General features: G+C 47.2%; 1 protein-coding gene across 1 annotated transcript in view; it reads left to right on the top strand.

The window, feature by feature from the left end:
* Nucleotides 1-12,500, top strand: part of itga7 (integrin, alpha 7) — a 38,952-nt gene that overhangs the window by 10,118 nt on the left and 16,334 nt on the right. Inside the window, exons 2-5 of the mRNA XM_076268071.1 lie at nt 8,526-8,653; nt 8,777-8,856; nt 9,217-9,472; nt 11,477-11,608. Coding sequence (XP_076124186.1) covers nt 8,526-8,653; nt 8,777-8,856; nt 9,217-9,472; nt 11,477-11,608 — 596 coding nt within the window. The remainder of the gene's footprint in view (nt 1-8,525; nt 8,654-8,776; nt 8,857-9,216; nt 9,473-11,476; nt 11,609-12,500) is intronic.

Raw genomic sequence — 12,500 nt, 5'->3', positions numbered from 1 at the left:
TGTGTGTGTGTGTGTGTGTGTGTGTGTGTGTGTGTGTGTGTGTGTGTGTGTGTGTGTGTGTGTGTGTGTGCATCTACTGTATGTGTGATTTAGAGTGAGCACACGTGTCCATGTGTGGGCCTCCTTGCTAAATCTCTTGGCTATGGGTCGGTCTCCACTCCAGCCCTGGGCAGAGGGGACAGCCGGCATTAGTATTCAGCAAGAGCCTCCCGCAACACGGTGTTTCCACTAGTGATCTAGTGATGCCTGAGCTGCGCATAATGCACTCACACAAACATGTCTGAGCACCCAGTAAGCTGCTATAAATACCTGTGCTTTTTAAAAAAGCATCTCTTTGCACTGACCTCATAGGGGTTTATAGGAGGAAGACTCATGTTGCACTCATGTTTACAGTATGCAGTTGGACATTCGGGACCTGTAGTCTGGACAATGCCCTTTCATAGTGTGTGTGTGTGTGTGTGTGTGTGTGTGTGTGTGTGTGTGTGTGTGTGTATGACCTCATTGGCTATTCTTGGTCTGTAACACACATCTAGAACTTGACACGAATTCATTCAATGTAGAGGAAAGCTTGCTGAATGCATGCATGCCACATAATATGCTGTTGTTTTATTACAGCAGGCTTGTCAGTTGACTGGTATGGATGGTGGCCATTTGTCAATCCATTCAAGTGAACAGAATGAGTGTGGGCCGGCTCTGAGGTAGAAGAGGCAAACGTCAAAGTTAATATGCGGCTGAATGCGGTGAGGGGGGCCTTCATGGAGCCCCCAGGACCCACATATGAGGGATTAACCTGGCCACTCATGCACAACTAATGGGGACGAGACGGCTGTGGTCAGTAGGGGAGGGGCCAGAGCAGTTATGCCTCGCAATTCTTAGTCACCAATTAGCGTAGAAGAGAGCACGCGTGTGTGTGGACAGAGTACCGATCACACAATTAGGATCTGGCCCAAGGCAAGGGGAGGCTGACTTGCAATGCAGATGGTGTGTGTGTGTGTGTGTGCATTTATAATGTAGTATTTTGGTGCACCTCAACTGCAACTTGCATTCAGTAACTGAACACTATCAGAAATACTTGGAATATTTCAGTAATCGAACTGAAGTGAGTCAGTGTTAGTGTGTGATCAGGTGTGTGTGTGTGTGTCTCTCTCTCTCTCTCTCCCTTTCTCTCTCTCCCTTTCTCTCTCTCTGTGTGTGTGCACCCTTTGCAAACCTGGGACAGTTACCCCATCTGGTTCCAAGGATGGCCATTTACTTATTGATTTAAGAGGAGGCAGGTGGCTCAAGGAAAACAAATCAAATCCAGGGCTCCTGCCTGCTGCCATACCTCATCACATTTCCACTATGAATGGAGTCTTTTCATGTTTTATTCACCGATAGTACAGGTTCACTACCATATCAAACAACACACAAATCAATTAAATCTCTTTAATATGTCCTAGTGACAAATGTTTTTCACTCAACACCTGATCACATTTAGCAAGGGGGAATTACACACTCAGAATTACACACTCTGATGTGTATGATACCCAATGTCCAATGCAATATATATGGGCCACACAAACTAATGCTAATTTCTCCAGATGCTACAAAATGCCACAAATTACTCAACTGATTTCTGCAACATTGTGCAAAGTGTCAATAAATGATTTACTCTGTTAATTATTTGTATTTCTTTATTTAGACAATATGACCTTGCAATAAATGTTGCAAGCGTAATGTTAATGTAATGTCTGTTGATGTCATTATATGATGTCTATTTGGACAAAAGCGTCTGTTGAGAACCATAAACGTAACAAACATAAACATAAAGGAGCAAATATTGGTGTCACTGCCTGTTGTCACAGCATGGGTTCCGCTGTGCACTCTATTGGCCCTGTTCCACTATGGGGTAAAAGCCCAGGGTCTGGGGTAAAGCCTCGTACTGTTTGTATTTCCATGATTGAGGCCGGAGCAGGGCCGTGTGGGCCAGCCCCATGCCATATGTATTGCTCTGCGGATTCCAATTACAACCCCAAGTGTCATTGTATGAAACATCCTTATGGATTAAATAGATAATTGTAATTATTGAATAGCAAATAAATGTTTTTTTTTCTCCGCTGTCATGCAAGTGACACATGACTACTGTTAGTGTGTGTAAATGGCGCACATAAAGTGTCAACCGCCCACTTGAAACTTGTAGCGTGCCACTGAGTGAACCTCAGGCGTGATGAGGCCTCCCTTTGGAAATGTGCTGCTGGCGCATCTGTTCCTGTCCATCTCTCTCTCTCTCTCCCCCTCTTCCGTTCTGTCTCTCATCATTCCTTTTCTCTCACTCATTCTACCCTCTTGTGCCCTTGTGTCCTTCTTTCTCTCTCCCTCCCTCTTTTTTTCTGACCAGTTCTGTCCAGTCAGGCAGTCCGGTGGAGATACGGGATAAAGGGCCGTGTTGGCAGAGTCACCGTGCAGACATGTCAGCTGTTGTTTTCTTATCAATAAAGTGCTGAGGCTAATCAGCTGGGAAAACAAGTGGCTTTCAGTAAAACTCACTCCTCATTTGCCCCCCCCCCCCCCGAAGACTCTTTTCTCTCCTTCTGCCCCTCTCTCTCTCTGTCACCTGTCTGTTCACCTGTCTGTAATGTCCACCAGGCCCCGCTGACCTCTGTAACTCTTCTGTGTACTCGCTGGTCCTCTGTATGAAGGCAGCTGAGATCAGCGTAGCAACCCATGTATTGCTTTTAAAGCACCTGAGTATTTGAATTTCCTGCTGATTTATGTGTCCTATCAAGGCTGCCTTTGAAGATGCGTACTGTACCTGTGTAGTCCAGTCAAATCTGCCCTCAGGCGGAGCAGTGCTAGTCCATGTAGCTTTGCCCTGCCCTTTCTGCTCTGGGTCTTGTCTGAGTCTCGCCCGAGGGGTAACAAGGCCAGATCTGAGGACCTTTAGCTCCCCTTTGGACCCTCGAAGACGATGATGGTCTCAAGAGCAACAAATAATTTCCGGACAATCGAACGGAGGGACGTATGGATGGATGGATGGAAAGAGGCAGAGGCAGGCGCTGGGTGGAGGGGAAGAGGGATGGACAGCAGCAGAAAGAGCTGAATAAAGAGGGGAAGAGGGATGGACAGCAGCAGAAAGAGCTGAAGAAAGAGGGGAGAGGCCGGTGGAGAGGGATGGCCACAGGGGTAGAATTGATTTCCAACAGCTGTGCTCTTATGTAATTGCCCTGTAGAAACAGCCTAAAGAGAGAGATTATGTGACGTCTTATGACTGGGATGGTGAAGCACTTCTGCATTGTTTCGACTTCAGTACTGGCACGGTTATTTATGGTGACAACTAAGCTCTACAAATCTCAGGTTATCTTAGAACTTCTGATTTCAATGACTTTTTCAGGTATTAAGGAGTCACCCAACCCATCCAATCCAAATCATCCCAACTTGATTAATGATTTGCTTTAATGTCATGAGTCATGCCATGGGGATGGATTCCAAACAGTATTTGAGAAATTACCAGGATTAGATTTAGATGGCAAAGGCTTGAAGAAAAAAACCGAATCCAGCTATTTCAAGAATGCTTCATCCTGGTTGCCTTTTGGTTCAGTTACCCTGCTGATGGATATGTTGTTAGGGTTCTTTCCTCATTGGAGGGAAAATAATAATCCGTAAGCCCGCTTTGTCACCCCTATTATGTCCTCTAACCTTATCTGGAGCATCAGAGAGTTTTATGGGTTCCTCCTGTGGGGGCTTGTGTTGTGCAGAATGTGTTTTCCTCTCCCAATGGCTTTGCTTTGAGCTCCATCTCATGATGGTCTCTTTGACACTAAGCTGATTTGGCTGATTAGATTGGGTCCTTTATGCTCAGGGCTTCAGACAATGGCCCAGGCCTTCGGTTTTCTTGGAGGAAACGTTAAAGAGGGTTCTCTCTCTCTCTCTCTCTCTCTCTCTCTCTCTCTGCCTCTGCCTCTCTCCATCTCTCTGTTTAGCTCTCTCTCTCTTTCTCTCTCTTTCTCTTATTTTTCTCTTTTTTTGTCTCTCTCTCTCTCTGCGGGGTGAGACTTTCATCACACCCATGGCGGAAGCGCTTCACGTGAGAGCGGGGTGATGAACTCCATTAGGCAGGCTTCCGCATATACAGCCGGTCAGTCATCATAACAAAGGTAGCACGAGATACAAAAGCTGGGGGTCGAGCTGCACCCAGAAGCAGGGACCCTGCAACCATGGGAGAGAGATAGGGGCAGTAGCGGAGCTGAGCCAAGGCCAATGGAGAGGGCTGGTGGGGGGAAGGGTGGCGGTGCTGATTTGGGTGGGGGTGGGTGGGGGTATTGGGTGGAGATTCTGTGGCCCTCGAGAGAGTTAGCGTTGGGGTCAATAAGCACCCACCTCTAGCACTCATGGGAATCAGGCTAAAAAATACACAAGGCCTTTGTGTGTGTGTGTGTGTGTGTGTGTGTGTGTGTGTGTGTGTGTGTGTGTGTGTGTGTGTGTGTTTGTGTGTGTGTGTTTATGTGTGTGTGTGTTTATGTGTGTGTGTGTGTATGTGTGTGTGTGTGTGTGTGTGTGTGTGTGTGTGTGTGTGTGTGTGAGGCTACGAATGTATGACAATGCTGTTGCCTCAGTGACCATTTCTGAGAGTGATAATGCGTTTGTGTGTCTGGTGTTAGAGAGTGTGATGAAAATAGGCTATGATGATGATGTCTCGTGTGTGTGTGTGTGTGTGTGTGTGTGAGAGAGAGAGAGATAGAGAGATAGAGTAGACAGAAGAGGGGGAAGAGCAGTAGATATTTGGGAGTGGGGGAGTAAGGTTATTTGGCTCCCCATGGGCAGGGTGTCAGTGGTGGCAGTTTGTCCATTAGCACCACTGGATCTGTAAGAGCAGATCACACTCCTATTGGCTTTTATGGACTGCAATCTGTAAAGACACCCACCTTTGTCTCACACAATACACACTACACGCACAGCTTTCTCTCTTTTAATGATGTTTGCCAAGCAGTAAATAAGCAGTATATTCAGTATATCAGAATAGTCCATTGTGGATAATCACGCGCATACACACACACACACACACACACACACACACACACACACACACACACACACACACACACACACACACACACACACACACACACACACACACACACACACACACAAACCCTCCATCTCCCTCATTTATATCCAGAGATATGAGGTCATTTAACCTCACCATTTCCCTCTCAATACCCACAGATGACTGCAGTCCAACACTGCAGGACAAAGTGAGCTATTTAATGATAACCATATTAGTATCTGTATTCTGCTTAATCGATTTATGCCGGCAATCCTGTGAAATGATTGTCTGGAAGTGCAGTATTCAATCCCAGTGTGCTAAATCAAATGGTTTATTCAGAAGGCATACAATTGGAGATGCTCAATACAGAGCTGTTTTAATAACTATAAGAACATGAAGAGAAGAGGTGCATCCTTCACCTTACAGATATATTTGCAACATGAACACCCCTTCTCCTATTCACACACACACACACACACACACACACACACACACACACACACATACATACACACAGAGAGAGACACGCACAGGCACACACACTCACACTCTTACGCTCGATGGTGTTTTAAGCCCCCACCGTCGACTTCAAGGCAACGCTGCGACCGTCAACTTCAAGACACCTAACCCTATAACCTTAACCCTAAACCTTGCCTAACCCTAGTAGCTGCCATGCAGTGCTGCCTGGAAGACGACGTTGGGGGCTTAAAATACTGTAAAACCACACTTGCCCCCCCCCCCCCCCCCCGCCACACACACACACACATTCTTTACTCCTCCAACCATCCTCTTTGGCACTGCTGGAGATATGCTGGTGTTGGGCTCATGTGGGCATTCCAGCGCGACCCATCATCTTTCCCACTCGACACGCAGATATGAGCGCAGCCAAACGGGGAATGGGGAGCAGCAGCCTCTTCCCGGGGCAGCCGGCATCCTCCATGTCCAATCAGCGGATTAGAGGGGAGAGCTGAGGGGTGGACGGAGGGGGGGACTTGAGTCAGCCACTCGCTGAAATTGCTTTCACTGAACAAGAGATAATGCATCTGTGTGCGTGCGTGTGTGTGTGTGTGTGTGTGATGGAATGTCGGAGGATGAGAGAGCGACCACTTGGAAAAATTACGCTGTTCTTGGGCTATTGTATCAAAATAAAAGTGACCTTTTTTGAAGGTCACCTTTAGGTTATTTGTGATATTAAATCTGAAAGTCTGTTGATGAAAGAAAGTTTTAATGAAGTAACCCTGTTGGCACACTACTGTATGTCAGAGTGAGTGAATGTGTTTGTATGTTTGTGGATAGTCCAGTGGACATTTCAGAACACGTTTGCTTACGTGGCTGAGTGAATGTTATGGCTGCGATGGTGTTTTCTATAGCGGCCGGGAGCCTCTTGCACCAACATGTTCCCATCCTCCCGAATCAAATACTAGTATAGCAGACCTCACACACAGCTGAACACCTGCTCGCGTGTGTATATACACACACACCCACACACACACACACACACACACACACACACGTAGAGGAGAGAGGTGTCTCATTATAACGTAAACCTGAATTCCTTGGCCGGTCCACTGAGTAAGGGACTTCGCTTGGCTCTCTCGGCTCAGCGTTGTTTATTTTAAAAGGGGCCTTCCTTTTGCTTGGAACTGAGGTTAGCATTAGCGGTGTTAACAGCCTTATGAATGACTAGCGGTATCACGGGTCAGATGCCACAGGCTCCAGGGCTCGCACTCGCTCCCATGCGCCATGCTTGTGTGGCACGCAAGCTGGACGGAGCAACGGGAGAGATATGCAGCCCGGACCACTATACAGGGAGACAGCAGGCTGGAGAGGTAGGGACAGGAGGGTGGAAGGAGAGAGAGAGAGAGGGGGGGGGGGGGAGATGGAGAGAAGAGAGAGAAAGAGAAGAGAGAGGGAGGGAGGGAGAGAGGGAAGATAGAGAGGGAGGGAGAGAGAGAGGGAGGAAGAGAGAGAGAGGGGGATGGGGGGTGGACTGAAGAAAATAAATGAGGAAAAAAGGAAGGGTGGGGGGAGGTGAGTCAGGCAGCACTGGTCATACAGCTGTCTTGACCTCTGTACCCCACCCCACTCCACTTCCACCCCCCCCCCCTCCCCATCCCATATAACCCCCCCCCCCTTCACTCTTCTGCCCTGTTTCCATGGCCACTGGTGCGCGTCCGTGCAGACACAATGGAGATGGTGTGTGGGTGTGTGTGTGTGTGTGCGGGTGGGGGGGGGGTGGGGTGTGTGTGTGCGGGTGGGGGGTGGGGGGGTGTGCGTGTGACAGCTGCGCTCAGGTCACTCTGGCGCTGCTCCGTGCTGAGTGACCACCAGCCCCTGTGAAAACCTCGTGCTGAGACATGCCATAACGCTGCCACAACGCTGGGAAAACGTGTGAGTCAGACGGGTGTCTCCCACCTGCCCTCAATCGTCGTGTGTGTGTGAGTGTGTGTGTGTGTGTAAGTGTGTGTGTGTGTGTGTGTGAGTGTGTGAGTGTGTGTGTGTGTGTAAGTGTGTGTGAGCTCCCAACGACTTCCAGGGTCCTGTGCACTGCTCCCTGTCAGGCCCTACTGTTGGTCTGGCCTATTTAAGCGCTATCAGCTCAGCTGTATTTATAGCCAGGGGTTTTAGCGCGGGACGGGAAAGCTCTAATTTAAGTGTGGTGCCAGCCGAGGCCCTCGCAGAGCCCAGCTACTTGACAGGGACAGCCCCCACCAGCGCTGGGAGGAAGATTACTCTATCTCTCTTTCTCTCTCTCTCTCTCTCTCTTAACTTTGTGTATCCCCTGTTTCTTTTTTTTCTCGTTCTGTTTTTCTCTCACTATCTATTTATCTGTCTATCCCTCTCTCCTTCCGTCCTGTGCAGGCTTTCTCACTCTCTGTGGCTTCTGTCATGGCTGAGAGAGTTGGATGGAATGTGGCCCAACGGTGTGTTTTTAAAATAGCCTTCCAGGATAGAGCCAGGCCAAATAAGGCAGAGAGCCCTGCCACCACCCAAAATATCAGCAGCCATGCCGCTCAGAATAAAAGCCTTTTTAAAAAAAAAAAAGAAAGAAAGAAAGAAAGAAAAGAAGGAAAAAGAAAAGAAAAACAGCCTCCTCTGTGGGGTCCTGGTCACCAAAAGAGAGTGGGAGAGAAAGTCTCATAGCGTGAGGTCATCGGGCACGTCGTTGTTATTCATGAGCAACACGCCTCCACACAGCACCTTGCTGAGATGAGCTGTCACTCAAACAGCTCAAATGGCCATCCTGGCTTTCTTGTTTACGCATTCCGTGGGTCAGTGAGGTGGAACAGGTTAGCCATTAGACAAGTGGACTGCCCGTCTGATTCTCCCATGCTACAATGGAAATCACATCCCATGTAAACAAGTGAACCCTGTCCTTTGTCTGAGAAAAAAAGCCTCAGTTAAAATGAATTGTGCCAAGCCGTTCGACCACAGATTGATACACTGGCCATTTTAGGATCCTGGTTGTTCATAAAAGGGGATGTTTTTTTTCTTCCTGTAGGATCCTGGTTGGGGCACCAAGGGCCCGAGGGGTTGGAGTTATGGGGAACATTCACCCAGGTGCTCTCTACCGTTGCCCCATCACAGCGGAGGAGTTTGACTGTGAACGAGTGGACATTGATGGAGATGGTAAGGGAAGCAGACAGACACTAGACAAAAATACCAGTTTTAATCACATTCATTGTTTGGAGGCACAATGCAGTCTCGTAACACACAAGGGAGTCTTCTAACTTTGGTCCCATGTCCACACAGTGAGACTAGACCGTGAGAGTAAAGACAACCAGTGGCTTGGAGTTACAGTGAAGAGCCAGGGCATTGGAGGAAAAGTTGTGGTAAGTATGGGGCTCGGTAGAAATTTTTAAATGTAACATATTTATTAGAGAGAGAATTTATTCCCCTTAACCAGAGCACACTTGGGCTGCTTCATTAATAAACATTTTCTCTTCTGTGTGAAACATATTTTCTCTTCTGTGATTTTCTCTTCTGTCATTTCACTTTCTCTTCCTTCTCTATCTACAGTATCTATCTATCTATCTATCTGTAATCTTTCTGTCTGTCTGTCTGTCTGTCTGTCTGTCTGTCTGTCTAGTAATCAATCAATCAATCAATCAATCAATCTATCTCTCTATCCTTCTATCCTTCTATCCCTCCATCCCTCCATCCCTCCCATCCCTCCCATCCCTCCACTCCAGACGTGTGCCCATCTGTATGAGCTGAGGCAACGTGTGAGCCAGCCCTCGGAGACGCGCGACCCCATCGGCCGCTGCTACGTGCTGAGCGAGGACCTGACGGAGCGGGACGACCTGGACGGGGGCGAGTGGAAGTTCTGCGAGGGCCGTCCCCAGGGCCACGAGCAGTTTGGCTTCTGCCAGCAGGGCATGGCCGCCAGCTTCACGCCCGACAACAACTTCATCCTGTTCGGGGCGCCAGGCACCTACAACTGGAAAGGTAAAGGGAGGGAACTGTGTTGAGGAAGCATCAGATCTTCATTTGGTGTGTGTGGATTGAAGATTGTTTATTGTTTATAAGATCCCCATTAGCTGGGGCATAAGTGGGTGTGCTATAAAGCTCGAAAGCATATTACAGTTTTTCTCAGTCGCATTGGTGCATTTCTCAAATCATCATTAACATTTAGTGCATTTCTCAAAACAATTAGTGCAAACTGCATCGCAGTTTACAGTGGATTACCTGCAAAAGCACATATCTTGCTCAAAATGCTTTGTTTATGTCTGAAAAGCAAATACTTATGCCAAGGAAACGGTCAGTGGAATCAAAATGACAAGTCCTGATGCCATTGTTTATGTCAATATAGTCAAACTGTTTTGTCTTGTTTTCAATATGACAGTTTACTCTGTACAGTAAGCATTTTCTAATAAACAATGCGCCAGGCAACACTATTTTCCTGTGTGTGGAGGGGGTTGATTGTAGGATAGTGGATATGTTTCAAAGTTTTTACTCTTGACAGACATTGTGACAGCTTTTACAGCATGGGGAAAATTAAAAATGATCAATATACAGTAAAACACCCCATTGGTCAGAGCTGTGCACCACTGTACATCTTTCCATCGTTCCTTTCTGTCAGGTCGGATATATGTATATATGCTAGACAGGATAGGACAACCAGTTGTGACAGCTAGTTCAACACATTTGCAAGTAAATAAATTACATTTCTGCTATGCGATGAAATAAGGCACATTTGTTTTATGGGGAAGGACTATTCAGCATGGAACCAGTATAGTACAACATAACATTAGCAAAATGTAAAAAACAGCAGATATTTGTACAAAATCAGTTGATACTAAATGGACATGGCATGGACATACAGTACTAAAGCATTGCTGCTTGTTCAATATGGGGAGAAACTGCTTTAATGATGTACACATTATGTGTAGATAAAATGATCTGGAGTTTGAACAACAATTGAGAATTTCAATTCTTATCAGAGAATTGTGCCAAAGCGACTGAGAAAAAATTTATATGAAAATTAGATTTTTGACAGATAACCATTTCATGTTCAAGAAAGTGGTTTGTTATATTTTATTTGCTGTCTGATGTTTTGTTCAGGTTCCACTTTACTGAAGAGGTGTGGCAACTAGATTTATGAGTATGTGTTAATTGAAAGTGTAGTAATTAGCTGGCAGTCTTTGCATGACTGATGATGCAGCTGTCAGTTAATTCATTTACATTATGGAATGTCAAAATCCTGGCCCTCTCCAAAAACTTTATCGCTGAGGTAAATCAAATGTTTCATTTAACTTCAAACTCTCAAAAGTTTTTAACAGGGAGACAAATTATGTCTTTTGCTTTCAAGCATTTCCATTTGGTTTTGGCAAAGCCTGTGTGTGTGTGTGTGTGTGTGTGTGTGTGTGTGTGTGTGTGTGTGTGTGTGTGTGTGTGTGTGTGTGTGTGTGTGTGTGTGTGTGTGTGTGTGTGTGTGGGTGGTTGCATTCGCTCAGTTTTTGTGCCAGGGTAAAATAATGATGTTGTTTGTCTGAGGAGATTTTCATTTCAGTGTCTGAGAGGGCTTTTTCGTGTAAAGTGCTTGTGAGTGTCCAGATTTTTTGGACTGTTTTTACTGTACAGAAGGTTTTTGTACATTTCTATTGTTACCCTGTGTATGTGCCTTTTTTCCACTTTAGTAAATGAGTTAATGTATATGTGTGCTTTTGTGAATACATTTCTTTGCGTGTGTCCATGTGTGTGTGTACATTGGATCGTGTGTGTGTGTGTGTGTGTGTGTGTGTGTGTGTGTGTGTGTGTGTGTGTGTGTGTGTGTGTGTGTGCGTGTGTGCATGCGCACACGCACGCACATGCGCGTGTATGCGTGTGAGTGTATATGTGTGTGTGCACGGCAGCGTATTTGTGTTAGAGTCTTTGCGTGCACCAGTGTATATCTCGTCATAATTAGTTGTCTATGTCCCATCTGTGCCCTAACCCCGCTCACATCCCCAGGAGAGATGCATGTCCAGCTTCTCAACCAGACGGTGCTGGAGCTGGGCTTCTACGACGACGGCCCATACGAGGTGGCCGACGAGAAGCAACTGAATGCCTCGCTCATCCCCGTGCCGTACCACAGCTACCTGGGTACGGCCCAGCCGTCCCTCCCCACCGGTCCTCCCCCCAGGACCCCCAGTGGGAGGGTATGGAGAAAGGCCACAGAGGGGCCCCCACACTGAACCTCAAAAGGGCTGGGATGTGTCTGTCATGAGACCGCATCTCCTGCGTCCAGCCGTCCCCAACAGACTGGTCAGGCTCTGCCCTGCCTCTCCTGGCTGGCTCGCCAGGCACGATGATTTGGCTATTAGCTCCACATAGTTTCCCACGTGAACTCAAATTTGGTAAACAGAGCCGTGAACGTCCCTGGTGTTTTTTTTTGTTTTTTGGTCAGGCTCTGCCAGTGGGCATGGTCAGTGTCCCAGCAGGGAGTGGGCGTGCCCTCGACCCCTCTGTGAGGGCTGGACTCTTTAGAGGTTCAGTCTGGGCCTCTCTTGTCGTCCTTCTGGAAGGTTCTGGCCTTGTTAAGGCCAGACCTGAAGTCACTATGAAAGCACAGTACTTCTCACCTGCACCTTTTCTTTTCTTTGTTTCTTTCTCTCTTTTTTTTGTTCTCCTGTCACTCTATCACCCTTTTTGTCACCACCTCACCTTCATCCCCTTCCCCTCTGCACCCTGCATTTCTCTCTCTCTCTCTCTCTCTCTCTCCCTCTCTCCTCCTGTGGGGCCCCAGGGCTCATGTTCTTGGCCAGTCCCACTGAGGATGTACTGGTGTACAAATCACTGGAACCCAGCAGTCGGCCCGTGTTTGAGGATGTAGCTCAGAATAGCTACCTAGGTTTGTTGGCCCTCTCCGTGAACGAAACAAAAACCCCCGGCTACTTTTTTAATGGGAATCGTTTTGTAGTGGTAGACTTACCCTTTCCGTCAAAACTCTTTTTGCCTGGATGCAACTGTAGCATTTGTGTGTGACTTGTGTGGG

The sequence above is a fragment of the Alosa pseudoharengus genome, unplaced genomic scaffold (genome assembly GCF_046254945.1).
Source record: "Alosa pseudoharengus isolate Yale_2024_CS ecotype anadromous, Long Island Sound unplaced genomic scaffold, YU_APseudo_1.1 YU_APseudo_1.1_scf_5, whole genome shotgun sequence".
Taxonomy (NCBI): domain Eukaryota; kingdom Metazoa; phylum Chordata; class Actinopteri; order Clupeiformes; family Clupeidae; genus Alosa; species Alosa pseudoharengus.
Note: the sequence above shows the minus strand (reverse complement) of the source record. Positions and strands in the feature narration are given on the sequence as shown.